Source organism: Cetorhinus maximus, chromosome 22, assembly GCF_964194155.1.
Source record: "Cetorhinus maximus chromosome 22, sCetMax3.hap1.1, whole genome shotgun sequence".
NCBI lineage: Eukaryota > Metazoa > Chordata > Chondrichthyes > Lamniformes > Cetorhinidae > Cetorhinus > Cetorhinus maximus.
In genome coordinates this window covers 11,087,507-11,113,008 of record NC_135900.1, presented here as the reverse complement: position 1 = coordinate 11,113,008, position 25,502 = coordinate 11,087,507, and the positions used below count along the sequence as shown (strand labels likewise).

The 25,502-nt window shown below is 40.6% G+C and overlaps 1 protein-coding gene across 2 annotated transcripts in view; it reads right to left on the bottom strand.

Moving 5' to 3' along the window:
- The window catches only part of LOC144696470 (host cell factor 1-like), a 76,296-nt gene that overhangs the window by 18,216 nt on the left and 32,578 nt on the right, over nucleotides 1-25,502 (bottom strand). Inside the window, exons 6-15 of one of the 2 annotated variants that reach the window (XM_078567791.1) lie at nucleotides 24,441-24,547; nucleotides 22,669-22,848; nucleotides 21,679-21,987; nucleotides 18,559-18,746; nucleotides 14,916-15,140; nucleotides 13,232-13,339; nucleotides 10,085-10,304; nucleotides 3,935-4,071; nucleotides 2,797-2,947; nucleotides 853-1,076 (exon numbers count right to left, since the gene is read on the bottom strand). In XM_078567791.1, coding sequence (XP_078423917.1) covers nucleotides 853-1,076; nucleotides 2,797-2,947; nucleotides 3,935-4,071; nucleotides 10,085-10,304; nucleotides 13,232-13,339; nucleotides 14,916-15,140; nucleotides 18,559-18,746; nucleotides 21,679-21,987; nucleotides 22,669-22,848; nucleotides 24,441-24,547 — 1,849 coding nt within the window. The remainder of the gene's footprint in view (nucleotides 1-852; nucleotides 1,077-2,796; nucleotides 2,948-3,934; nucleotides 4,072-10,084; nucleotides 10,305-13,231; nucleotides 13,340-14,915; nucleotides 15,141-18,558; nucleotides 18,747-21,678; nucleotides 21,988-22,668; nucleotides 22,849-24,440; nucleotides 24,548-25,502) is intronic. The other variant, XM_078567792.1, reaches the window with a different exon arrangement.

The following is a 25,502-nucleotide window of genomic DNA, read 5'->3' as shown; positions in this document are numbered from 1 at the left end:
CAAATTACACTTGCATTTTATCTTTCACATAACAAAACAGCTCGATATGATTTATAAAGGGAAATCAGGTAGAAAGCAGGAAAGAAGTTAGGGTAGGTGACTGAAGGCTTGGCCAAATATATATATATATACATATATAATATATACCAAAACTAGGAGGGTTAGGAAGAAAATTCCAGAGTGCAGGGGATGTAATGGCAAAAGGATCTTTCTCAAATGTCGGAGGGTGGGTGGGGGGTCAGTAGAGCACAGTTGAAGCAATGTTTGTTCACAAGGGCGTTGTTTCAAGCTTGTGGAGATCAGTGAGGAATTTGAAGATGAGGGAAAGGATCAACATGCTGGGGAACTAGTGGCAGTTGCCACACTAACTCGCATTTATATTGTCCCTTTAATGTAGAAAAAAATATTTCAAGGTGCTTCACAGAAGCATAGTAAAAATTGCTGCGCCTGTGAGATATCAGGAAGGGTCAGAGGTGACCAAAAGCTTAGGTTTTAAGGAGGAGCTTAAAGGAGGACCAGGGCAAAAAATTGGGGTTTAAAGATGGAATTCCAGAATGTGGCACTTAAGTGGCTAAATAAGTGACTATCAAAGGAGATACAAAAGGAGGTGAAGGGATGCACAGGAGACCAGAGAGGAAAGAGTGAAAAGCTTGATGAGGAGAGGGCGTGGACTGAGAAAGCCTGGCAACTGAAAAATTCAGGCCAATGTTTCGGTGGAGAGTACAGAGATGGGAAGCAGGGTGGCCACAAACTGATGCAAACACAAGGGTGAGGTTGAGGTGTACATTAAACTTAATTTAATTAGCAAAAGATAAAGACACAGATAAACAATGGATAAGATAAACCAACTACCTCAGTGTTAACTATAGAAGTAGTTGAGACAATTCCTGGTGTAACCTTTAATGTTGTTGGTGCCACAGCCAAAGGGTCAATAGTTGTGCTAATCCCTTGCGTGCCCAGTGTTGTTACTCTTGCCAGAGCACTGACTGGCGTAGTGAAGTTTGACGATGCAAGACCAGTCGCTCCAGCATGAATTGTAGTCGCTGCAGCACTCACAGTACCCAGTGTAGTGACACCTGCATAGTATTAGATTACAAGAATAAGCTTTCAAGAACTATTAAAAGCTTGTTAAGAAACCCTAAACAATTCTGACACAAGTCTAGATTGCAATTGCAGTCACCCAGATGCTAACACAGAAGGGCCATGAATAGAATACAAAATATTTTCTCCTTCATGTACATGTTTTAGTTTAGCGCAGCTTTTGATCTTAAAAGAGAGCAGATAGTTAGTGTAAAACAAAGGTCCAAGCTACTTGTAGAATGTACAGGTTCACCAATGTTAAATATTCATACTGAATGTTCAACAGCAGTATTTGAATTCAAGTAGATTACCATTGCTGTTGAACACTTGGTACAACTTCTTCAGAGGCTTCCAGCAGGAAATTGCCCTTTACCCCTTATAGGACCTGACATCGGCTGTTGCCTTGTGAAGCCAGGCAGCTCTTCTTGGGGGATGGAGAGAGGAGTAGAAAAAAGGTCAGCTGAGTAGGGTTGGACCTCCTGACTGACACAGCAGATAGTTTTACACTGTCCTGTCACCCGAAAGTCTGCCTGTTTCACATCTGAGCCCAGCCCCATTAGGCATGGATAATTATGCATTCAATATTATACAGAAGAGAGCAAGCGAAGAATTTCACAATTTTCCCGTCTACTTCTTGCAGTCAGCATTCAATCTCGATGAAGTTCAGTGCCATTGAAATCATGGAACTGGGAGTGCTTCAGAATATCAAAAGGCATTTTGGAAGGCTGGGTGGTGAAGAGCTACCTCGTTAACTCTGCTATCTCAAGATAGCTCTTTGGGAGAAAATTTCAAAAACTTGTAAAGCAATTCTAAAAGGGGGTTTAAAGAATCAGATTCAGGGTTATCTGACTAACTAATCTATCATATATTTTGAAAGTGCCTGTAATCATTTCTAGTCTCCATAAGAAAGCAAAAGAGGTGTCATCCAACAACCGCTCCAAATTTAAAGTTGGCGAGTGGTTATACTTGATAAGCTGATTCAATTTTGGAGCCATTATCCAGCTATGAAAAAATATATTAAAAGCAGCTTAAAAGAACACAAACTGGTGAAAGATGAATACACATCACTATTGTAAAACCTTGTCTCACCACAAATCTCCCTACTTCCTGCTCTTGTCCGCACTTCAGAAATTATATAGCAGACAAAGGCTAGGTACCATTGTCACATCACATATCTTTGTCAACAGCTAGCTCAGTAGCATTGCTTGAAGCTTGGGTGAGGTTGCCTGCCCTCTCAGCCATATGCCTCATGAGACCTGGGTGGCTGGAGAAAACACACACAATTCATAATTCAAATGATAGCTGCTGACTGAGATAAGAACTCAACTGGAGAAGAATGCTTGGCATGTTATGGATTCCAGCCAGCTTTGGAAAGGGGATGCTCATTTAATGCATTACATCCCAGTCTGCACACATCAGTGGAACTCAACCGGTCCTAATAAATTGGTAACACGTGGACTGTAACTAGATTTGGGACAATGATCTCAACCAGATACACTATCTTTTTCTGAAAGACAGATTCCCATCAGTCCAACTCAGATCAGTATCTGTTAGATTTAACTGCAATCATCTTATATCAATGAATTTAGGAGGCTATGGAAGATTTTAAACATGTTCCTGCACACCTTTTAAGTATGGTCGATTTTTTTTAAATAAGTGTGCTGACTATAAAACTGTGTCAACCGTACAAGGGCAAGTACAAATTATAATGAGTACCTGTGGTTCCTTTCACTAGCAAAGTTGGGACTGTAGGCTTGCTTGAAGACACAGTGACAGGTGTAACCAATCTGACTCCACTAACTGTGACAGGAGTCCCACCAACTGTTCGCAAGATGGTACCAGGTGTTCCTGGAGTCTTCAGAACCACCTAGAAAATTGGAAGACTGACTTTTATTCTATTGGTTAGAGTAATTTGACCAGCTCACCAAGCAGGGTAACTGGACAACAATTAGGAGCCAGAAGGTTATGTTTCAATTAAACAGGGCACTGGTGAGACCACGTCTGGAGTACTGTATACAGTATTGCTTTCCTTATTTAAGAAAATATGTGAATATATTGGAAGCAGTACCAGAGGTGGTTTACTAGACTAATACGCAGGAATGGGCGGGTTGTCTTATGAGGAAAGGTAGGACAGGTTAGGCTTGTATCTACTGGAGTTTTGAAGAGTAAGAGGCGACTTGATTGAAACCTTTAAGATCCTGAGGGGTCTTGACAGAGTGGATGTGGAGTGGATGTTTCCTCTTGTGGGAGAATCTAGAACTAGGGGTGGGGGTCATGGTTTAAAAATAAGGGGTTGCTCATTTAAGACTGAGATGAGGGGAAATTTTTTTCTCTCAAAGGGTCGTGAGTCTTTGGAACTCTTCCTCAAAAGGCACTGGAAGCAGAGTCTTTGAATATTTTTAAGGCAGAACGAGATAGATTCTTGATAAATACTGGGGGAGAAAGGTTATCAGGGGTAAGCAGGAATGTAGACTGGAGGTTACAATCAGTTCAGCCATGATCTTATTAAATGGCGGAGCAGGTTCGAGGGGCCGAATGGCCTACTTCTGCTCCTAATTTGTATGTTCTTATGTAACCTTGCCGAAATTATTCCCTCCCTTAACCTCAGGATGTTGGAGGCAGCTAAGCAATCCTCAATACCGTCTGATAAAGAACAAGCCAAACACTGATGGACTTCACTAGTCGGTTTGATTCAGTATCACTTCACATAGCGAATCTATCCACTGTCCATCCATGCAATAATCGACTGCATGTTTATTTAGTTAGAACAAATTTCAATTGCAGCCTTGACTGGAAGGTTCATTCCCAGCAAGTATATGCAAACTGGGAGCATGGAATGGAATTATCCCCATACCTGTGTCACTCCAGGCTGTCCTGTGGTAAATTTTGGCACAGCTGTTATGATTTTTGCTGGAGCTCCAGTTCCTGATGTGACTACTTTTGTTGTAATGATTGTTATTGGAGATTTCATACCAGGAGATGCAGACACACCTAGAGAAAAATGCATATATCACTGTTTAGGATTTGTAAATGAGGTTAAGGCATTCACTTTTTATATGCAGTATTTAAAGTTTATATTTACATTATCATCATTCATCCTTCCTTTTGTTAACATTTTTCTTGGACAATTGCGAATGTTTATCCAGAAAAACTAATTGAGCACAAGTAAATTCTTCCAGATGCCCGCTCTAACACTTTAACCCTGAGATTGAAGAGACTCACACACACACACACAAGATTATCAGGAAGATACATCATAACAGGTCAAAACACAAAACAGTGAAAGAAAGTATAGTGAGGGAAAGACTCTGGCCTCATGGCACCACTACCACTCAATAAATGGTTTTCATATATCAAGGATGGAGGATATAAGGTGCAGCTAAAAAAAAAACCACATCAACAACTGATTAATGCAAATATTTCCTGAGATTTCACATGCAAATTTCCTTTTGCCAAATCCTGCCCTGGAACTTCCTGGGACTTTTTGGCATTACTACAATGTAAGTGTGACATTGCCCCAGTATTTTGAGAAACCTTTCACATAAGTGATTTACGCCAGTTTTACATGGAGGCATTGCTAAGTGAGAATTTACTCGATTATTTATAGTACTTTATAAACATCCACTGAAAGCATCCGTTGCTCATTTGCATAGCTATTCCTCATGCAAATGGTCAGCTCAAGCTGGATTTATACGAATAATAAAATGTAGATGTACAGCCAAAAATTTAGCTACGTCAAGGCACAGTCACCTGACATCAGCATAGGTGAGATCTCTGGAGTTTGATGGTCATTTTCTTTAAGATCCTTTTTGTTGACTTTTCCTTACCGAGACTAGTATTATACTTAACCAAAGTATGCCTTCTCTGTGCACTCAAAATGTTTGGGTCTCAGTTCAGCAGCCGGAATGGTCTACCCAATAGGAACATGCTGCTCTGCAGAATAATGGTAAAGGAACAGCAGCAGAGGCAAGAGCTGGAAGAGTGAATCACTAGGGCAGATAACAGCAGACCACTCACTATTAGAAAGGCAGGTTCAAGAGTAGACCATTTAGCCACTCGAGCCTGTTGCACCATTCAATGAGATCATGGCTGATCCGCATTATAACACCATTCACCCACCTTGGCTCTATTTCCCTTAATATCCTTTTTTAAATATTCCAACTGGATTAGGGCAATAAACCACTTGGCATGATATAATACATCAAATACATCCATTCGGGGATCAATGGTTTGATGTGTCTGTAGGCTCACAGAAGATACATATTAATACTGTGGCTACAAGAGCAGGCCAGAGGCTAGGAATTCTACGGTGATTAACTCACTTTCCAACTCCCCAAACCCTGTCCACCACCTACAAGGCACGTCAGGAGTGCAGTGGAATACTCTCCACTTGCCTGGATGAGCGCTGCTCCAACAACACTCAAGACGTTTGACACCAACCAGGACAAAGCAGCCTGCTTGATCGACACCTCATCCATCACCTTAAACTCCCTCCACCACTAGCACACAGTGGCAGCAGTGTGTACCATCTACAAGATCTACACTGCAGAAACTCACCAAGGTTCCTTCAACAGCATGTTCCAAAGCCACAACCTCTACCGCCTAGAAGGACAAGGGCAGCAGATGCATGGGAACACCACCACATGCAAATTCTCTTTCAAGTCACACACCATGCTGACATGGAAAGAAATTGCAGTTGCAGGATCAAAATTCTTGAACTCGCTTCCTAACAGTACTGTGGTGCACCAGCACCAGATGAACTGTAGCGGTTCAAGAAAACAGCTCACCACCACCTTCTCAAAGGCAATTAGGGATGAGCTCACATCCCAAGAATGAACAAAAGACACAACCAGTTTAAAAAAAGGATCACCTATAAAATTCTGCAGGGTGACTGTTTTTTTGCTATCTTTCTAGAGATTCCACTTGCTGTAGCCTAGCTTGATGATATGCAGCTTTCCCATACTGTACTCACTTTCACAGAGTTTCCAGGTAGAAGCCATGTAAGCTATTCAGCCCATTAAGTCAGTGATGGCTCCTTGAAAGAGCAATTCAGTTAGCTGCACTCCCCTGCATTTTCCCCATTTTGCTGCAATTTCTTTTTCATCAAGTATTTAGCCAATTCTCATTAGAAGGCTATTTCTGAATCTACAGCCATAACCCTATCAGGCGGTGCATTCCAAATCCTAACTACTCAAAAAAGTTTTCAGGGCTATTTCTGAAACTATAGCCATTACCCTATCAGGCAGTGCATTCCAAATCCTAACCACTCAAAAAAGTTTTCATCATGGTTATGATGTCAAACATCTTAAATCTGTGCACTGCTCCATTACATATCTGTCTGCCAGTCTTTGACTCCAATTTACCTTGGGCCAGATACATCTTCAATTTGCTCATATTTATCCTCTTCCAGTTAAGTACTTTTATTCTAGATTGCTCCTTGCTCTTCTTCATAACGAATCTAAACCTTATGATACTATGATTACTATTCCCAAGATGTTTCTCAACTCTAACATTCTCCATTCGACCCACTTCATCCCCTGGGGCTAAATCCAGCAATGCCGCCTTCATGATTGGGCAGCAAAGATACTTCTTTAAACTTCATTCACGGGGTGTGGGCTTCGCTGGCTGGGCCAGCGTTTATTGCCCATCCCTAGTTTCCCTCAAGGTGGTGATGGTCAAGGTGGTGAGCTGCCTTCTTGAACTGCTGCAGTCCATGTGTTGTAGGTACACCCACAGTGCTGTTAGGAAGGGAGTTCCAGGATATTTACCCAGTGACAGTGAAGAAACGGCGATATATTTCCAAGTCAGGATGGTGGGTGACTTGCAGGGGAGCTTCCAAGTGGTGGTGTTTCATCTATCTGCTGCCCTTGTCCTTCTAGATAGTAGTGGTCGTGGGTTTGGAAGGTGCTGTCTAAAGAGCCTTGGTGAATTCCTGCTCAAGAAAATTCATCTGAACACAATTCAGAAATCCCTCCCCTCTCTGCCCTTAATACAATTGCTGTTGAATTTAGTATTAGGGTAATTAAAATCTCCAATTACCACTGCTATGTAGTTCATGCATCTCAGTAATTTCTTTGAAAATCTGTTCTTCTATTTCTTCCCTACTACTTGGTGGGCTACAAAGTACACCAAGTATTCAAATAGCTCCATTATTGTTTAACTCTGACCAAGCAGATGTAAATTTTATGAAAAATAAACAACCGTACTGGTATAGCAATGATTCAAGGATAAGCAAGACACTTTCGTCAGGAGAATAGTAAGAATTGAAGTGTGCAGCTCGTTCATCTAGGTAACTCCTTTCACAAAATGCACATGGTTTATATGCAACTAATAAAGCATAGATTCTACTTTTGTGAGATGTGGTTAAAGATTTTGCAGGCTTCACGTTTGAGAAGCTGAGATTTATGGTATTAAATGCAGCATGGACACAATGGGCTGAATGGCCTTCTTTAGTGTCGTAATGACACCATGGGCTGAAATTTCCCCCAGCTGGGGGGGTGGGGTGCGGGGAGCGGGTGGGAGCAAGAGCGAACCCGATTGGCGCCCCCAATCGGGTTTGTGCCACCATTTTACGTGGGCAGGCCAATTAAGGCCCGCCCAGTGTGGCGTCGCCTAGAAGCGCTGAGAGCTCCCTATGTGGGCAGGGGGAGATTCCGTGAGTCTGGGCCTGTGCTCTTTCACGCGCATGCACACGAAGGAGCGCAGAAATCTCCCTGGGGCACAGATTTAAGGTTCAAACATTTACATAAAGAATTAAAAACATTTTAAGACATGTCCCCTCATGTGACAGTGTCACATGGGCTGGGACATGTCAAGGAACATTAATTAAAAAATGTATTTAATTTATAAACACTCCCACCTGTGGATGAGGTTCCATGAAAAATGCGACGGCCGCCTGGGCTCTTTGCCTGCCCACCAATCTTAGGGTTGGACGGGCAGCTCATTTAATTGATTTAATTAGTTTTAAACAAGCCTTAATAGGCCTTTGACAGTTCGGTGGGTGTGCAGCCGACTCGGCTGCATGCCCGCCGAACTGAAATCTAAATGACGCGCAGTGAAGTTGGGATGCCTGCCCGAGGTCACCGCATGTTATTTTACACGGCCCGCTCACTGACCAGAAAATTCTCCCCTATGACTCCAAACACATACCAAAATACTTGTTAAGTAGGATCCTTAGAATTAACTCCAGTTAATACTTTTAATTCAGTGAAAAATAATTTTCAACTCTCCTCAATCCATCCACTTTACAATGGCTGGGTCCACACACTGGCCTGAATTTTCGCCACAATGGAGAGCCTCTCCGGAAATGGATAAAATTTCTAGGTCCCGCCCACGAACACAGCACTTCCCATCTTTGCAGGGGCAGGGCTGGAGTCGGAACTGACTTCTGATTTTTGAACCCTGACTGCATGAATCCCCAAATCCACAAAGCAGATTAGGTAAGAGGAATCACAGAATCATACAATGCAGAAGAGGCCCTTCGGCCCATCGAGTCTGCACCGACACGTGAGAAACACCTGACTTACCTACCTAATCCCATTTACCAGCACTTGGCCCATAACCTTGAATGTTATGACGTGCCAAGTACTCATCCAGGTACTTTTTAAAGGATGTGAGGCAACCCACTTCCACCACCCTCCCAGGCAGTGCATTCCAGACCGTTACCACTCTCTGGGTAAAAAAGTTTTTCCTCACATCCTCCCTAAACCTCCTGCCCCTCACCTTGAACTTATGTCCCCTCGTGACTGACCCTTCAACTAAGCTGCTGCTTATCCACCTGGTCCATGCTCCTCATAAGGAAGTCTGAACTTGGTGGATTCTTTGGATATCTAGGGTGCCCCTTTGGAGAGGTAAGGCACCTTTTTGGATAGGGTCCCAGGGCATCTTTGGGAGAAGTAAGTCACCCTTTGGGATTGTTATAATTAAACATGATCATGCATTATTTTATGCACAAACTCATTTAACTATTAAGCTGTCCAGGAAGAGTCAAAGGATGCTAGGTGAATTGACATGGAGGGGTGAAGGGCAAAGGGGTATGGGATGGCATGAGTTGGCAGTAAATTGGCAGTGGGGTACGAGGGGCCATGGGGAGTGGGTAGAGGGGCATGGGCTGACATAGGGGATATGAGGGGGCCATGGGGGGAGGGGGGTGACTGTAGGGGAATGGGCTGGCATAGGTTGGCATGGATGGGGCATAGGGAAGGGGGTGAGTAATGTTTTTTGTTTTATTATATTTTTATAAAAAATTTAAAATTCATTTACGGGATGTGGGCATCGCTGGCTAAGCCAGCGTTTATTGCCCATCCCTAATTGCCCTTGTTTAGAGGGCATTTTAGAGTCAACTGCATTGCTGTGGGTCTGGAGTCACATGTAGGTCAGACCAGGTAAGGACAGCAGATTTCCTTCCCTAAAGGGTATTAGTGAACCAGATGGGTTTTTACAACGATTGACAATGGTTTCAGGGTCATCATTAGACTATTAATTCCAGATTTTATTGAATTCAAATTCCACCATCTGCCGTGGTGGGATTTGAACCCAGGTCCCCAGAGCATTACCCTGGGTCTCTGGATTACTAGTCCAGCAACAATACCACTACGCCATCGCCTCTCCTAAATTTAAACACAATTCCAGAGCACAGAGGCAGGCCTTGTGCCCAGCAGCCTCCGCTCGGGGTCGCCTGCTCCGATTCCTATTTCAGACCTCCATTCCGACTGACAATCCGATCTACAGGCGGCCATTTCTAACAGTTGAGCCAAGAAATTTCCTGACTCTGCGAACCCAACCCAGGGACGAAAATCTAGCTTTCAGTGTGAAATCTTACAGAAGGTAACAAGCTCCACAATTAATTGGAACCTTTTATATATCCAAAGAACTAGTGTGTGTCGCAAAACTGTTTTTAAAAATATAGTCTTTAAACAAAAAAAAAGTCAAGCTGAACAGAGATCTATCAAACATAAATATTCATGAAATTTAAATTGGAAACATAGAAGACTCCATCCAATACCTGTAACATTGGGTTGAGCCATCAGTGCTGAAACAGGGATGGTTTTTATGATGGTGGTTGCTCCAGGTTTGCTGCTAGTTGGTGAGACACTGCCAAGACCCAGGATCGTTTGCTTCGTACCTATTCCACCAGCTTGCGAGGTTGTGATTATTGTTGCTGGCTTACCATCTGCTGCTGTTACAAGTCTCACTATAGTCCCTGGAGGAAAGGGACCTTTTGCCTTCAGATGTGTTAAAATAAATCAAAGTGTTTGTCAAATGGGAAACAGTAAGATGAATGCCATGGCAGACATACACCAGAAACAATTATTTCATTCTTTTCTAACACACAGTTTTGTATATTTAAGAAAATACAACATCTAATTCATAGTATTACTCCTGCAATAAAAACTCAAGTTAGTTTAAAACAGAGATAGCCAGCTGTGATTTTTCTAGAATCAATTTGCACCTGTGCTCTGATACTGAAACATGCAGAATTTTAATGTATGTCTATGAAGCAAACACTGTAGATAGGCAGGCAATGGGACAGAGCAGTCACAGAAACAAGTCAATGAAACGTGAAATGGCATACAATGATCATACCACTGAACCTACATATATGCAAACTTTGTCTACACCATATTTGTTCTTAACTGTTTTCATTGCTCTTCAAGCTATTCTGTTTCTAAGCAATGTTTTAAACATTTTTTTACTGTATACTTAACACAAAAGTTTGTGTTCCATTCCCTGCTTATACACGCACAGATAAAAGGATTCAACTATTTATTTGTGGGATGGGCAGAGTCAGCATCTAATTTCTATTGGTATTTATCCTATTTTAAAATGATTGCCACTTATGGTGTGAGGCTCAACAAAGTGCTAGAAAAAGCAGGTTCAGGGGTTCATCTTAACAACTACAGAACTGTCTGTATTGGAAAATGCCACAGTGCTATAAATTTGGGTGAACAAATGGAACATAGGAACAGTAGTAGGACATTCAGCCCCTCCAGCCTGTGCCACCATTCAATTTGATCATGGCTGATCCATTTTCCCACTATCCTTACCTAACAAACATCAGCCAATCTCAGTTTCAAAAATTTCAATTAATCCGAGTGCACAGCCTTTCAGGGTAGAGAATTTACAATTCCATTACCCTTAGTGTGAACAACGTTGCCATATTTCACTCCTGTATAGCCCAGCTCCAGCTTTAACATCGACTCCCATCTGGCTTCCCCCGACAGAGAAAATAGCTTCTCTGCATCTACAACATGAAATCTTGTCATTTAGCTCACCTCTCATCCTTCTAAAATAAAGGAAATACAAGTTCATGCAACTTGCCCTCATAAGATAACCCTTTAAGCCCCAGTATCATTCTGGTGAATCTGCACTGTACCCTCTACAAGGCCAAATATCCTTCCAGAGGTGCAGTGTCCAGAACAGATTGCAATACTCTAATTGGGTCTCATCAAACAACTGAAGCATAATTCCCTCTCCTTTTGTATTCTATTCATCTTGAGATAAAGAACCACATTCCAATAGCCTTTTTGATTATTTTTTGAACCAGGTTTTAGTGATGTGTGCACCTGGAAATCCAAATCCCTCAGTTCTATAACACAGTTACATATAAATTAAACATGCATCTAACTGATATTTATTTGGTTCGTTAAGGTGTGTGAAAGAGATTAAAACACAAAATATAAAAATAGTAAAAGAAAGCAAATTTGAAGTTTAATAACTGAAGCAAAAACGGCAGAAACATGACTATAATCACCTCCGTTGAATAAATAATTCTTCAGATTTAATATTTTCCTAATAATTGGTAAATACTAAAGTTCCAATTGACAATTATGATACTGTATTATAATTTTAAAAATAACAAATTTGATCAGTTTTTGTAAGGAAAGGAACTAAAAGCTGTTCCATAATCTGTAACGGTGTTTTCCTGAACTCAAAGAATGCCATTATAAGACTGGTGTTACTGCATGAAATATACAGCATTCAGAATCAAGCTGCACTGTCATTGAGCTTCAGTGTATATAATATTTTCCCCAGCAATAAAGGAGGTCCACAGATAATACAAGCAATGCTTTGTTCCCTAGTTGGTGAATTTTGAATGCTGGGAGACACTGTCCACCAGAGAGATAGCTTTGTCCTAACTCTTCAGATATTTAAAGTTTATGAAATGCTCAACAATACATCAATCATCTATGTAAGTCGAGTCAGATTTTCACCATGCTGTCAAGTAGACTGACGGAAAGTAGTGCAAGACCTTCTCTATTAGCTGGTCTCCCAAATAAGGGTACACATCTAGTGTTGTACAACTCCAGTGTGGTGCGAAATCATGTTTCAAAGTGTCCCTGACACAAGGTAGAATGCTGGCCTTGAACTATATCTGAATTTGACTATGCACGCAGTACAAGTTTTGTTGTTTAGTTCTCAAATGCTTGCTGTAGTGCTCTGCTATCACACAGTGTGTAACCTTGAGGGAATAAAGGTAAGGAGAACTGGGCTAATCTGTTCCAATCTACAAAATATTCGCTGAAATATGGTGCAGCATTGATAACAGCCACAGAAAAGTCTGTGGCACAGACTATGTCACCTGATCTCCCAAATGGAAGAAACATGGCAGCAAGTAGCAGCACTGAGGAATAATAACACAGAAAAGGCAAAGACGACCCAGTAAGCTACTTAAAGAATATATATCTATGAAAAGTAAATTGCTAATGATGTTGCTTTTATATCAAAGATGGTAACTGGTTAGGGAAGGCTTCAGAGCCACTCTCCAGAGCCACTTAGTGGCCACAGCCTGCAACGATATTGTGATGGTTGAAAGAACAAAATGAAATGGGAACAGTTGAGCAACTAATTAATAACGGTAGATGCTGAAAGAAAAGTATGACAACAGGATGTAACGTTTGTAGACAGAAGTGCTCACCCTATGCAACATTTTTAATACAGATACGGATCCATACATTTTCTATAACTATAAAAACACATGCTCCTGGAAATCACTGTGGGCAGTATCACTGATAACTTAGCACTATCTCTTGGTGTTGTTCTATCTGCTATTTAAACAGAGACATTAAAACTGCTAAACACGCAGTTAATTTATCTACTGTCAGCCATAGTCATTTCTAGGTTATGATTATGAAAATGTAACACAACATACCTGAATGAACTGTGCCAAAGACCCAGCAGTAGCCTGGCCTGTGATTGAAGCACCAGTTTGTACAGGGGCTGTCTGAACAAGAGTCATCATTTTCCCCAGATTGGAGATCTAAACAGAACAAATTTCAACTGGTCACACATGGTCAACAACAATAGCAACCAGCACTTACAAAAAATTTAAGACAAAATAATCCACAGTGCTTTACAAAGGTGATTAAAAAAGATAAAAGGAATAAAGTAATGGTTAAGGTGCAAGGCACAAGGGTTAGATGAGGTGACTATAGTTGAAAAGACTTTAAGGCTTTAAAATGACAGAATAGTGGAAAAGATGGTGGAATTTAAAAAAGCAATTCCAGAAAGTAGAGCCAAGGAGGCTCTAAACATACATATATTCATGCTAAAAAATTTACGACCGACATAAAATTCTCTTAAGTTGTGCTTGGTGATACATATAGACAATTTTCGTGGAAACAAAAGAAAGTTTACTACAAATTCCCTGCCCAACATACACAAGGGAAGTTAAGTAGGCAAGTTTGTGTTCACACATCAGACCATACACAAGTTAAAATTAACGCTAACCTGAACACAATCCAGCAAAGCAAGATGGCAATTGTTACAAAAATCCATCTTGTTTTCTCCAAGAAGTTAGTAACCTCAAACACATGAAACAACTAGTTCCTGCTATACAAATTTTCATGGTTCAGTGAAAACAACAAATCTTAAAACTAGGCAAAAAGTAAATCAGGATGAATAAAACCACGTATGCCCAATTACAACTAATCTCTTCAAGTTTCATCATATGATGCATCAGTTAACAAGATGAAAAAGGGACTTAATCCTGAGGTTTCTGCTAATGTTGCTCTGTAATGAGCTGTTACGTGCAAATGAACGTCCTAAAAAGTTAATTTGCCCTCTAATTTTCCCTCCTCTCCACCCAGTGTTCCTCTGAAGACACAGCTGAGATCAAGAAGTATCAAGCAGTTATATGTGTCCGAACACTTTGTTGCAAGGCACATAGGACCCCAGTTTGTTTAATAAGCAAAACTGAACAAGAGGTGTTGGTGCAGGAACACAGTCAAACATTGCGACAACTGCAGCATCTACACCCGAGGAACAACGAGTGGGTTGAGGGCTTCCAACACCGAAGGTTCCTGCACCAATGGCCTACATGGGATCCAACATTATACTGAATGCAGGTACATGCCAGTCTCCATTCTTCTGGGCTGTGGTCAAGGCCTGGATCCCCAAAGATGAGAGCACTTTCTTTTTTCCAAAATGCGAGGATAAGTTCTATAAATTCTGTTTTGGAAGGGAAGGGGTATCTAGCACTAACCCCCATTGCTCAGCCTCTCACTTGCCAACCTACACTGCGCTAATGCAGGCCAATTTTTGTAGCAGTGGCCAGCCACACATTTTCAGACCCTCAAAGCTAAATTTTCAACTTGCCATTCAGGTGTAAAACTGCCATTATGGATCAGCTACTTATTACAGAGCCCACCTGATTCAAATTTCCAATGACCTCTCCTAAGGGGCCACCGAACCACAAGGCCAGATTAATACCCGAGCAGCAAGTTGAGAACCCGCACCTCAGCTTTCAATGAGGAGAAATCACTTTGAGGCTTCATTAAATCATTAGCACAAATCTGACATGCAAAGCCATTTAATGATTTTGAAGGGCTAATTACCAGGGAGCCTCCACCACCGACTTGAATTGGGCTTTTGACAAGCGTGAACGTTTTGGTGACACCGCCCACGACAGTGGTGACAACTTGAGTCTGTTGAGCTACGGTCAATGCACCAGATTTATGTACAGTTATAATAGGTCGGGATGAAGCAGAGCCAAGAGAGCCAGATGACGTTGCCACTTGTGCAGCTGCTGTCTTCAGCATTGTTGTGGCTGGCGTGTTCACCTGCACAACATAAAGGCACTTTTACACATCTTTCGTAGAATGAAGATACATTGTTAGAATTACTTTTACACCTGTCCATTATGGCTCAATGACAAAGAACATTTACTTCACAATTAAGTGCTACAAGCTTCTTTCACCCACACTAAGAAAAATTCACTTTGTTTGTCTTCACTTTGTTGAAATCACCATTCCTCCACTGTCCATCCAGCAATAGTGAAAAATATATCTGGTTTACTGCATTTTGGGACTTGCAACCAGGAATAATCTCTCCATTACGAATGAATGGTAAAGGCCAAAATTTATTATTTTAAAATTTAAAATTAAATTAATTTAATTTAATTAAATTAATTAAATTAAAATTATTTTAAAATTTAAAATTTAAAACTTTTAAAATATAAGTCATTTACAAATAGATACATAATTTCTGAACACAATATCCTCCCAAGGACTCCGATTTCCCTGATGTGTTATGGAGAAATTCAGCTAGCAATGGCTTAATTTTTCACCAACAAGGGGCTGATGATTCCTCCCACCTGCAATTCATCCTGAAAATAAATCACTGTGAATAAATTCTAATTTGCAGCCAGACTATTAAAATTCAAGACAATATTTTTTCATGCACTTAAAAAAAATTTACTTACTATCTAACATTCCAAGTTCTTTTCGAGCAATTACTTCTTAATAAAAGCATAAGCTTAGTTAAACATACTTTGAAAGCACTTCAGCATGAAGTAAAGCTTCCCTTGACCTGGTAAAAAAAACCAAGCAATACTCAGATAAGAGGATTTTATTCACAAGCAACAAAGTGATATTGTAAAAAGGGAGAAAGAAGTAAGGATTTTCCTGATAGATGGGAAAGAAAGGAAAAGAAAGGAAGATCCTCTATTATTCAATCTACAATTCCACACCAATGTCTAGAACAGGGTGACCTACCTTCTTGCTCCTCAACCCAATTCCCAATAAACATCCAACTTTGAACGAATGGTAGCCAGTTCCTCCCAGTCATTAATGTCAATGCTGCTGCACTTTAAGGAGAGCCTCAGAGTCTCTTTTAAGCGATTTTTTTGTCCTCCCCTGAAATGGTGGCCATTTGAAAGTTGAGAAAGCAGGACCTTGCCAGGGGATGTGTGGGGGGAGAGGGGGTGGTGAGGGAGAGTGGGGGGGAGGGGGAGATGCTTTTAAGCCATCCAGATACAGTGCCCAGTTGATCCTACTTGATTTTGCAGGAGTTTTGCCAATCTACCAACTGTTCAAAATGGCAACAATTTGCATAACAAGCTGCATCAAGCTTTGAGTCCGAACTCCTAAATGATGAGGTAGAGCGGCAGCAGAGAAGGAAAGGAAAGGAAACAAATCCTGCATCCCAGATCCTGCTACCTCATGGGATGTCCTGCCCTGTGTGCCCACAGATTTGCGGGTCAACACTGGCCTGTTTGGTCTCATGAAGACCATGGCAGAAATTCGCCATCCTGAGTAGACATGCTCCTCGAATCATGGGACACAGCCTATGACGAAAGATCCAACTTCCCTTCCTGCCTCCTATTTTAGGAACACTGCAAATAATTTCCTTTCCTTGCTGACTTTCAAAACTGCCTTTATAACACACCTGTCCCCCAGCTATAATCCCTCTGTCCTTTCAAGCTATTAACCTGTCTCTAAACTGCCTTTCCTCACCAAGATCCTTTGCCGTGGCGTATCTTTGCCTTCCAAAACTGTGCTCATCTCTCCTAGTAGCCTGTGTGAATCTCTCCAATCAGTTTTCTGCCTTTTCCACAGCACCGAAACAGCACTAACCACGGTGAGCGTTACCATTGTGCGTCATCCACCCTTGTTCTCCTTGGCCACTCTGCAGTTTTCAGTAGTGAATCTCACAATCCGCTCTCTCCTCTGCTATTCAGTCCACATGACTGCCTCACTTGGTTGTAATCTAATCATCAGCAGACCATCTCTGATAGCAGCTTCTCCTCCCACCCTCAACTTCAAGCATGGTGGGATATATTCTCGCTTGTCTGGTGGCTGTTCTGTGTTGACATTCTGGAGAGTACAGCTGATTTGGAACTGTATATCGCAGCTCATATCAAAGAGTCACAGAATGATACAGCACAAAAGGAGTCCATTCAGTCTATCATGCCTGTGCCAGCTCTTTGGTAGAGCTATCCAATTAGTTCCATCCTCCTGCTGTTTCCCATAGCACTGTAATTTTTTTTTCCCTTATCCAGAGAGAAGGATCCAAGTTAGGTAAATGGAGTCAAGATGTTTTTGCAGCATTTAGAATTTGTGGCTTCAAAGTGCCAGGCTAGATGCTGCTCCCAAGCAGCATTACTGCATGTTATAATGCTCCAGTCATGAAATAACATCTAATCTAATTTACTATGTGCAAGGCCACAGGAGATATACTAGTCTAGGGAAACTTCTGATAAAAGCAAAGCTGCCTCTAACTAACCTCAAGATGTTCCTAATTAGGCCATTTTTCCACAAGGTCAGCCTCAAATGGATAGGCTGGGTTAGTGGTTAAGTGTCAGAATTATGCTCCAGGCTCTTTGAACGCTGCCAAGCAGTGCTCCAGTGCTACTGTAGCCAATGTTCCCTTTAAGCTGCATGGACATGCATAAACTCAAAAGTCCCTGTGCAGGCGGAACACAAGTCAGCCCCTTTAAATTACCAAGCAAAAATTTAAAGGGATTGCACACCTAAAGAAATTATCCATGTACTCAAGAAAAATTAAAGGGAACATTGATTGCAAACCTCCTTTTTTTTTTAAAAAGGGCTTTCAAATTGGTACATTTTAGTAACTTACACACCCCTTCAATAATCGGACAATCATTTATCAGTTGAACAGTACAATAAAAATTCCTCCTTATTGCCACCATTCAATCAAACACACCTCCCCCAATTTTTATTTTATTTTTTTATTCGTTCATGGGGTGGGGGTATCACTGGGCCATCATTTATTGCCCATCCCTAAATGCCCTTGAGAAACAAGTGGGCTGCTAGGCCATTTCAGGGGACATTTAAGAGTGGGTCTGGAGTCACATCTAGGAAGTTTCTGCAAGTCTCTGGAGTCACCAGATCTGGAGGCCAGAACAGGTAAGGATAGCAGAATTGACAATGGTTTCATGGTCATCATCAGACTTTTAATTCCAGATTTTTTATTGAATTCAAATTTCACCATCTGCCATGGTGGGATTCGAAACCAGGTTCCCAGAGCATTACCCTGGGTCTCTGGATTACTAGCTCAGTGACAATACCACTAAGCCACTGCCTCCCTGTCACCGCTATAAAGTCAGCTTTAACAGAATGTTATGACTCCACTATATACAACACTTATATTTCCCTCACACTGTACTTCAAGCCTCATGATAAAAATGAACTAATGATTTAACTGGTAAATAAGATGGAAAGAAAAGTAAATACTCACACTTACTACAGAGGGAACAGCATTTGTGGTGCTTTGAGCTGGGACAACCAGACGGACACCAGCAGGTAAGGAAGAAACTGCAGCTTTTACTGTCTGTACAGCTTGCTGGGAGACTGTAACCAGCTGGGCTGCTGCTGAAGACATCCCAGATACCTGAGCAGCAGAGACTTGCACTGGAGTCATAGCACCTTCACAGAATATAAGTAGAAATATGTAAAGTACTGTACAAACCAAAAACTGAATAATTAATTGAAGTTCTAGAATATTCCTCCAAATGAAGTACATTCCTCAGTTAAAAATGTTGTAATAAATAGTCACTCGGTAGTACAGAACTTGAGTGCTGCTGAAAAAGGAGATCAGATTTGCAAGAATACCAATTTGTAAAGGGAACACAAATTTATGCTGCACGAGAAGAGAGTGCTGACTGGTTGGCAAGTGGACTCTGATTGGACCATGCTTTGCCATGGAGAATGCACCAGGGAACAGTTAACTGCCAAGCTTTTGTTTAAATTCAAACTAGGCAGGTCAACTCTGATTGGTTAAGGCACTGCTCCAGGGAATGAACCAGGGAATGGCTGTTCTACGACCTTTTGTTTAGTTAAAAAAGATGCATTGTGTGGGCATGCTCCTTCTGTCTGCAAAGGACAGGGCCCGTGTGTGAATATATGTAGCTTCTAGCACGCGCAAGTGAGCCACACTACAAGCTCGATTGATAATCTTAAATTGGTTGTCAGTGTAATTCTTAGCACATTGAGGATTATTTAGCAAGTGCCGTCCAATCGCGGAATTAAATCTAATGTTGGACACTATGCTTTCAGTTTCGTAAGCACGGGCTGGTTGTGTACGGTCAGTACTTTGTCTGTTGCGCACAGCCGAAGAGACACGCTGTTTGATACGATCTGTCAGTCATTGGGGTGTACAGCCTTCATACCTGGCATCACATTGGCATTGAAATTCATATATCACATTACTCATTTGTGTGATAGGCAGAACGTCTTTTTGGCTTGACAGCAGCATCCTGTTAGTGGTGAATACCACTCGTGTTGCTACTGCAGAGTAGCAGCGCGAAACAGCTAGCTTCCGTATGAGGTTATCCATTTTGGTTGGAAGAATAAAAAGGCGACTTATTATTTAAATGGAGAGAAACTTCAGGATGCTTCAGTGCAGAGGGATCTGGGTGTCCTCGTGCATGAATCGCTGAAAGCTAGTCTGCAGGTACAGCAGGTAATAAGGAAGGCAAATGGAATTTAGGCATTTATTGCTAATGGAATAGAGTATAAAAATAGGTAAGTGTTGTTGCAACTGTACAAGGCATTGGTGAAACTGCACCTGGAGTACGGCACAGAGTTTTGGTCCCCTTACTTGAGGAAGGATGTAGTTGCATTGGAGGCGGTTCACTAGATTGATTCCAGAGATGTGGGGCTTGTCTTATGAGGAGAGATTGAGCAGTTTAGGCCTATACTCACTAGAGGGGATAGGCAAAGTAGATGTGGAGTGGATGTTTCCCCTTGTGGGGCATTCTAGAATGAGGGGCCATAGTTTTAGACTAAGGGGTGGTAGATTTAAATCAGGGATGAGAAGGAATTATTTTTCCCAAAAGGGTCATGAATTTGTGGAATTCACTACCTCAGAGTACAGTGGATGTCGGGGCGCTGCATAAATTTGAGGAGATAGACAGATTTTTAATTAGTAACGGGTTGAAAGGTTATGGGGAGAGGGCGGGAAATTGGAGTTGAGGCCGAAATGAGATCAGCCATGATCGTATTGAATGGCGGGGCAGGCTCGAGGGGCTGAATTGCCTACTCTTGCTCCTAGTTCTTATGTTCACCTGTTGCTCAAATTTTTGAGGCACCTTACCCTCTCAGGGTAATCTGAGGTAGACTGAGCACTTTTCAGGACCAAAAGTGGCTGCCTTAAGCATTCATGAGTTTGCGTAATATACAGTGCGAACCCACCCCGCATAAAATTGTGGAGAGGTCAGGGGAGGGCGGGAAGGCCACTCAGGGAATATTACAGGCGCCCCACCTCACACCCCCTAAAATTCTGCCATATGTTTTTATCTAGGTTCCCCTTAAATGCATCTTTACTATTCACCTCAACTACTCCTTGTGGTAGCAAGTTCCACATTTTCACCACTATGTTTAAAGAAGTTTCCCTTCAATTCCCAACTGGATTTATTAATGACAATCTAATTTTTATGGCCTTTAGTTCTGGTAACCCCTGGAAACATCTTACCTACCCTATCAAACTTTTTTCATAATCTTAAGGACCCTGATCAGTCCACCCTTCATGATAAATAATAACTGATTTAAAAAATCAATATAACAATAAATGTTTCCCTTTCTTAATTTACTTATGAAACATAAATGAATGGTCTCAAAGGAATAAGAAGCAATCCCTTACATTGCCCAACATATATGACCATCGCTTTGGAATAACTGTGATATAGCCAAAATCCTCTGCAATTCAAAATGCAGCTTTTTGGTTAAAAAAAATCAACAGATTAATCTCAATTATAAATACCAATACACAGACTAGCACATTACGATTGAGTCCCATCAGGTATGACTAACAGCAATGACAGTAGGGAAAGGCACTGGAGTAGTCACTGTTGTGCGTCATTCCAATGTGCAAAGTATAGAGATTCAGGCTCAAGAATCATCATATAATTAACTTTCAAATGCTGAGTTGGCTATTTTAGCTAATGGTGGGGGTAGGGAAGGAGTGGGAAGGTGGTGAAGGCATTAGATAGAGACAAACAGTAAAATAAGTTAAATCAAGCAGTGAATGTGCACTTCACAGTGACTAGGTACAGAACTATGGCTGATAACTTGCCTTTATATATTCAGCTAAGAAACCGTACCAGGTATAACTTAAAACAGGAAAATTACTCTAAAACAATAGTTTAATATATTTTAAAAATAATAGCTTTCAAAATCAGCAACACTAAAATATACCTTGCTGCATGGGAGGAACATTAAGAGGTTATAATTAACAGCATTTCAATGTTTGTAAATATAAGCCTTAAATATTTTCTTGTACAACTGGCACATGATAGTCGGAAAGACAAAGGTTTTAAATGGTGACAATTAAAACTGTTAAAAATACCATGGAGCTTACTAGTCATTCCAGGAACCAGCGCACTAGTGGGGGAAGCTACTTTAGAAACAGGGAGCGGTGAATGCAGCGGTGTGGCAGGAGAAACAGGCGTAGGAGAAATAGGGCTGCACTGAGTCTTCTGTGGCAGTGCAGTGTTGCTCAATGATGGAGTTGCCATGGTGGTGGTGGTGGTGGTAGTTGATGGCGGCATATCATACTTTTGCAGCTGAAGAAGGTAGGCATCTGCAGTTGGAACAGCACCCCAACACACTTCAAGTGAATTTGTGCTGGCTCTAACCAACTGCACACGGGACGGTGCAGGGGGCTTTTCTAAAGACAAATCAAACAGTGTTTCAAGTTAAATTTAGTAAAACTGTATTTTGATATTTCTCTCACATACCTCTGCCCAGACCCACATTTCTGAAGCTTCTATTTCCAAGAATCAAGCTAAACTGCTGCCCTCCATTATTCCAATGTCAACGTTATCTCAAACTGATTAGGAATAGACTGGTGAAGGTTCACCATAAAACCCTTTTCATATTCCTGATCTAGATTCCAACTCTCACGCAATTTTCTATTTCTACCACTAGCTTTTAAAACGTGCCATGGTACGTTCCAGTCTCCGCCACCTTAACATTTATGGTCACGAAAATAAATGCATCCCTTCTTCTGAAATAAAAACCAAGCAGCCGAAATGGATATGAATATACACAATATAATTATAGATGAGAAAGGTCATTCAGACTTCCAGAAGTACCCTACATTTCCCCTGCAAGAGCAGCACCCATTTTTAAAAAAATGATCCCAGGATTTTTGCCTCTAGTACACATTCAGGTGGTCTGTTTCACATGTTCATCATTGTGCATGAAGAGGAATTTCCCCTTTGCTGTTTGAACCCATATCTCTGTGCCATACTCTTGCGGTTTACTTTTAGAGGCATTTTAAACCTATTCCAAACAAAAAAACAATTCTTCAGCCCAAGTTTAGCATTAGGGACAATGCAACACCCACCAGTTTCCAAATACCAAAGATCTTTGCAGCAGACTTGATTATTCCAAGCCTTCCGGTAGCCATCTCTTCCACTCCAGATATAAAGACGAGTATGAATAGCAACAGCACAGTGGCCAGCCCTGGCCCTTGGTACATTGTCCTCCAGTGTGTCTGAGACTACAGGTGTCCACATATTGCCATCTGCCAGAAATACACCACTAACTTAATTCATTCTGCCAAAGCATTTTTAAAAAAAAATTATACCACTTATAAAACGTAAACACAGAACAATTAAATAGTGAATTCTGACATATGCTTTAATATTATGAGACACAGCTATAAATTAAATTATATTAGAGTTTTGAAACTGTTTTCAAGTGACATACTGTTGCCATTTACCTCAGAGGATACTTCCCAACACCGACATTTTCAACATAAGAAATGTTCCATACAAGTTTTTAAAAAGTACACACCATGTTTTCCCCTGAATTAAACCAGGTTATATCTGAAGTATATGATAAAACTGTGTTTGTGTATACTATTTATCTGTGGATACGCTTTATGAACTAGTAGCTTATGAAAAATTGACCGCTTAGTAATGGCAACCAGATAACAGACTAACACCAAGACTGAATTATACTGACAATCTATAAATCACTGCTCCTAAAATAAGTTCTATTTAAACTAACTACACAGTTAAAGACTCTATGGTGACATGCATGAAGACTAAGCAGTCTGAAACTGACAAAACAAGCGATAGATCATTAAAACCTGCAATTTTTAAAAAATAAACCATTTACAAAATGACAATGCACTTTATGACAAGGTCGTTTACAAAAATATTAAACCACCTTTGTCCATAAAGCAAGAAAAGAAAATGCCCTGCCTGTCTTGATGGGAAACTAAGCTACTGAGCTACATTTCACATACCGCTGTAAAAACAGAAATATGTATGGGAATAGATTTAATGCAATAATGATCAGGTAGAATTGGCAATATATTGCCAATATTCAACTCACTTCTGCCACAGATCTGAAACGGATATATCTGCTGCACCTTTATAGAAGTCTAGAGTGGATGAATTGAGTAAAAATCTCCCAAGCCAAGGATCAGTTAAAATAATTACAACACAATCAATATAAATGTGGAAGTTCAAGGAAATTACCTTTTCTTTTCGTTAGAATATAGCAAAAAGTTTAAGTACAACCATGACGAATCACCTCCTCAAAGATGTACATGTTATTTCTTAAATTTAGAGGAAACAAGCAAATAATTTAAATAGTTAATGTACAATTGCTTCTGGAGTGAATTGCTCAATAATTCTGGCAGAGAAGTGAGATGGAAATCTTCTGTAGGGAAATTCAATCACTAGATTCTAGGCTACTTTCTAGCTTGGATAATTCTCTTGACTAAAAGATACTTGCGAACATTTGAATATTGAATAAAGTACTGTAGATCATTAATACACTTATTTACAGAAAGCTTTGGTTTAACGTTTCATCCAAAAGACTGCACCGCTAACTCGTTACTGCACTGCAGTGTCAGCTAAGATTATGTGCTCAAGCCTTTGGAGTGAGACTTGAACCTGTGACCTTTTAACTCAGATTTGAGTTTTACTGACTGAGCCACAGCACACACCCTATGGACAACATTCATAACTGCACAAAAAATGGAAATGAAAAACATTATTTTGCGTTACAATCCGTAAACAATGGCTGGAGATAACAGGAGGGGAAAATGCGGTTTGATTTCATACCCATTAGTCGCTTAAGTAGGAAACTCAAGAGACTGACCTAAATGTAAGTAAGCAAGTGTATTTGTGCACTTCCATTCCTTTTCATGAGTGGCAACTTTCACATCATCCATCACAAGTGGTACCCAGCCACCAAAGACAAACATTCTAAAGGAAAATAAATACAGACAAAAACATAAACAGGTTGTGCTGAAAACTATTTACAACAAAACTGTGCATTTGTATTTAAAACAGATATATCAGACTTAACAAGGAAAACACAATCAGCAATGAATCATGCTGTTTAAATGCGACAGAATGTCAATTATCCAAACCGATGGGAAATTTGGAGTGTTCAGATATACTTACACTGTGAAAACATACTTCTGAAAAGCTCATTCAGAAATAACTGTGGCGAGTAGAAACAGAACAATTTGGACAATTGACCTTCTAATTAATAAAAAGATTTAAATGAATATATAATCATCAAAACGACAAATACAGATAATAGTTTATGGAAACCAAAAAAACCACTGATAAGAGGATTCGAGCACCTGATTTGGAAACGTGTTACATAAAAGATGAGATGCTAAACAGTGATTACAATTCAATAAACAAAAATGTATCAATGTAATATAATCAGGTGTAAAATAATATCAGATAGAAAAATTAAATGCCTTTTACATTTCAAGTATAGTCTCAGTGATAATTTAGCTAAAATTCAATTTTTAGAAAAAATGTGGGATCAGCAGATCAATCGAAGGTTCATTACAAAGCCAATACACTTCACATAACAGTATGATTAACTAACATTGGTGCTGAATACCCTAAACCTCTCTGAGTGACTAACAGAGTTATACTGCAAATGATACAAAACCAAAGCTGTGCAAGACCACTGCCTGGAAATGACCTCACACTCAATGCGAGCCATTTAAGCTGCAGTTATACTGTACCTCATGTTTTCAATTGCTGCAACCTCAAATCTGCTTCAGTGATGGGAAATCAGCAGAGATTTGCTACTTGTAGGGACTTTTAGCAATGTGCTAAGGACATATTCCTGGGATGAATATATTCGAAAACAATTTTATAAATATTCAAAATGCACATGGTTATAATTAGAGGA